This window comes from Poecilia latipinna, unplaced genomic scaffold (genome assembly GCF_001443285.1).
Source record: "Poecilia latipinna isolate Pla-1442-1.1 unplaced genomic scaffold, P_latipinna-1.0 Scaffold263, whole genome shotgun sequence".
NCBI lineage: Eukaryota > Metazoa > Chordata > Actinopteri > Cyprinodontiformes > Poeciliidae > Poecilia > Poecilia latipinna.
Genome location: NW_015112879.1, coordinates 206455 through 209442, shown reverse-complemented (window position 1 = coordinate 209442; position 2988 = coordinate 206455). Strand labels below are relative to the sequence as shown.

The following is a 2988-nucleotide window of genomic DNA, read 5'->3' as shown; positions in this document are numbered from 1 at the left end:
CATGTGTGTGCTCAAACCCCACAGAGAGAGAGGAGAGAAATATATATATATATATATATATATATATATATATATATATATATATATATATATAAAAAACGGATCTGCATGTAGTAATTCCTTATATATCGGCTACTTTGTATTTAACCTGATGATCTTCTAAGTTGGAGTTTCATTCTTGGTGTACGACAAACTTATAGGAAAAGTCTAAAAGTTTTAGGGACTGGAGGTGAACACTTCCTGCATGTTTTAAAATGTTATGGGTCATGTTTTAAGTAAACTGCAAATGTGGACAACAAATACTTAAGACTAGGTTCTTGCGCTAACTCAGAAGTTAGCACAAAATGTTAGACACATTTTCCACATTGAATATCTGAAAGCTGCAGCTTTTAGATATAGCAGCTCAGAACTGAAGTCAAGTTTTTATTTTTCTTTTTGTAACTTTTTTTAATAATTTTGAGAAAAGCTGAAAACATTTGAACTATGAAGTAGTTTGCACTACCTGCCACTTTGGCCTGTTTTCCCTGTCTAAGCTGAATGATTATTATTTTTTGAAATGCACTCTTGGTTACTGGAACTTTATAATACATTTTAGTAATTGTTGTTTGACTTGTTTATTTGGGATATTTAAAATGTTTTTCAGTTCCAGTGTTAGATTTTCTTTAGAAATGTTTTTTTTTCCTTTGATTGTGTTATTTGCATTAATAAGAAGTTATTATTATTGCATTAGTTGAAAATTGTTTTCTAGATGACAGTGCTATTATCATAGATTCTTTACCACAGTTTACCATCCAGCATAATTTATCAATTTAGTCCACTTTCTGTCCATTTGTGATTTTTCTGCTTTCAGCCTGTGTGTCAGTTTCTCCATTATGAACATTTCTTCCACCATTGCAGTCCAAATCAATGGGGCAAATCACAGCTCAGCTATCAGAGATGTTCTGTTAAAGAAGATAAACGCCTAAGCAGACATGTGCAGTCCTATCTCTGACCCTGGTTTAGTTTTTTTCCATCTTGAAGTTGACCGCTCTAATCAAATCCAGTTCTGTTGAACCTTAATCCATTCTGTTGTTCTAGGTAACAATATCTATGGTTCGGAGATCGTCAAGGTTCTCAGGGAGGTGAGGGGGAGCACGGAGCGGACGGCATACATCCTGATGGATAAAATTAACCCCGCTCCCATTGAGAACTACCTACTGAGGAGAGACTCTCCCCTCGTCATCAGTAACTGTCTGAGTGAACTGGGAGTGTTTGGAGCCTACGTAAGGTACAACGTTGTTCTCCTCAGTGCATGACTATTTTCACACAATAAAGATGTTTTGTTGTCGAACCTTTAGCTTTCACTAATCTATGCTCTGTCAGTTCGGGACAGAATTTTACACAGCTGTCGTTTACTCCTCTGTCTCTAGTTTACGGCAGCTTAAAAGATATAAATTTCTGCCAGAAAATAAACTTTTTCATCTCCACGAGTTGTTGGACCAACATGAATATTTAGTCTTTTGAACTTGTGTGCAAAAATAGCGAATCACATTCTTTCAGCTGGATTCCCTCCACCAGGGGGAGCTTTTTGCAGGCATATCCTCTGTGTGCAGTAAAGTATGTTTCTCTCTTGTGTTCTTGTTTCCTTGCAGGCAGGGGGCGCACATGGTGATGAACGAGTGTGTGGGTCACCTGCTGAGGACCAAGAGCTCAGAACACGCCGACGGGGGGGTAGCTGCGGGTGTGGCCGTTCTGGACAATCCTCTACTCGTCTAACGCACACAAACATGTCACACTGATTCAATCTGAGTCCAGAAAGAGAGACATCACATTCTCTTTCTGTGCAAGTTAGAGTTGTGTTTGATACATTTCTATTTCAGATCATAAAATCCTTCTATATAATATTTAATGCCCCTCTTAAAAAGAAAACAAAACGTTATATTCCTCGTTTTACAGAGAGCTTGTTATCAGAAGAAATACTGACCTCTGGTGGCAGGGGAGCTTAATTACACTACTGGAAGAGTTGACTGATTTAAAGTTTGAGTGGAGCTGTTCTGCTTTTAGAGCCACATGGAAATGTACATTTCCACCAAAAAACTTAATCTCAGAAATTCTCTAGAAAAATCTAAAATATTTCTGAGTTTGAAAAGCTGGAAAATTAGCAAGAGATTGAGATTATTCTCATAAATTCTCTACAAAAATAATATTTTTGAGTTTCAAAGGTGGAAAATTATTGCCTTTTGAATTTCAGAAATTTTTGTTGTTTTTTTGTTTCTAGAAAATTTCTGATGTCTCAAAATTTCTGAGTATCAAATTTTCAATTTTTCAAACTTAGAAATGTTCCCCGTTTTTTTTTTTTTTTTTTAATACACTTAGATGTCTGTTTTTTTTCTCTCGCAAATTTTCAGTTTAGAGCTTAGAGATTTCCTTGTTTTTTTTTCTAACCAGTTTCTGAGTTTTTGGGCAGAAATTTACTACTACTCCTTTTTTTGTCTACATTGGCCTGAATACACCATTGTACCTATCAGCCTTTAGGCACACTAAACAATATGTTGAGTGAACATGGTTCATTCAACACATTGTAGCCCTTTAGTTGGAAGTTTAAACTGCCGTCAGTTTAATGTGTGATTGCTTCCAAATATGAACAATACTTCAAGTTGAAGGAAACTCGCTTTTTATTCACAAAAAAAGTCCTGTAAAAAAATGTATTACTTATTTTGATTTCATAGAAAATGGCAGAAAAGGAGGAAAGTTCCCTTAATAAAAAGCACTTCCTGTTAGCTCAACCCTTAAGTTATTCTTCACTGTAAATTTTCTACATTTTCGATTTCTGTAGCAAGAAAATAATCATGACTGGAGAAATGTATTAGTTGACAGAGAATATCTTTTTTTTCTACATGGCAAAGGATGATGTGATTTATACAGTTCAACATTGTATGCATTGACAGTGAATGACATTAAACAATCCACAGCTACTTTTTTAAAATAAATTAAATGTTGGTTTACAAT

At 35.1% G+C, this 2988-nt stretch overlaps 1 protein-coding gene across 3 annotated transcripts in view; it reads left to right on the top strand.

The window, feature by feature from the left end:
• The window catches only part of gss (glutathione synthetase), a 25775-nt gene extending 23907 nt beyond the window's left edge, over positions 1 to 1868 (top strand). For all 3 annotated transcript variants that reach the window (XM_015033295.1, XM_015033294.1, XM_015033296.1), the window contains exons 12-13: positions 1078 to 1267; positions 1632 to 1868. In XM_015033295.1, coding sequence (XP_014888781.1) covers positions 1078 to 1267; positions 1632 to 1755 — 314 coding nt within the window. In that variant the 3' untranslated portion in view covers positions 1756 to 1868. The remainder of the gene's footprint in view (positions 1 to 1077; positions 1268 to 1631) is intronic.
• The last annotated feature ends 1120 nt before the right edge of the window (positions 1869 to 2988 follow it).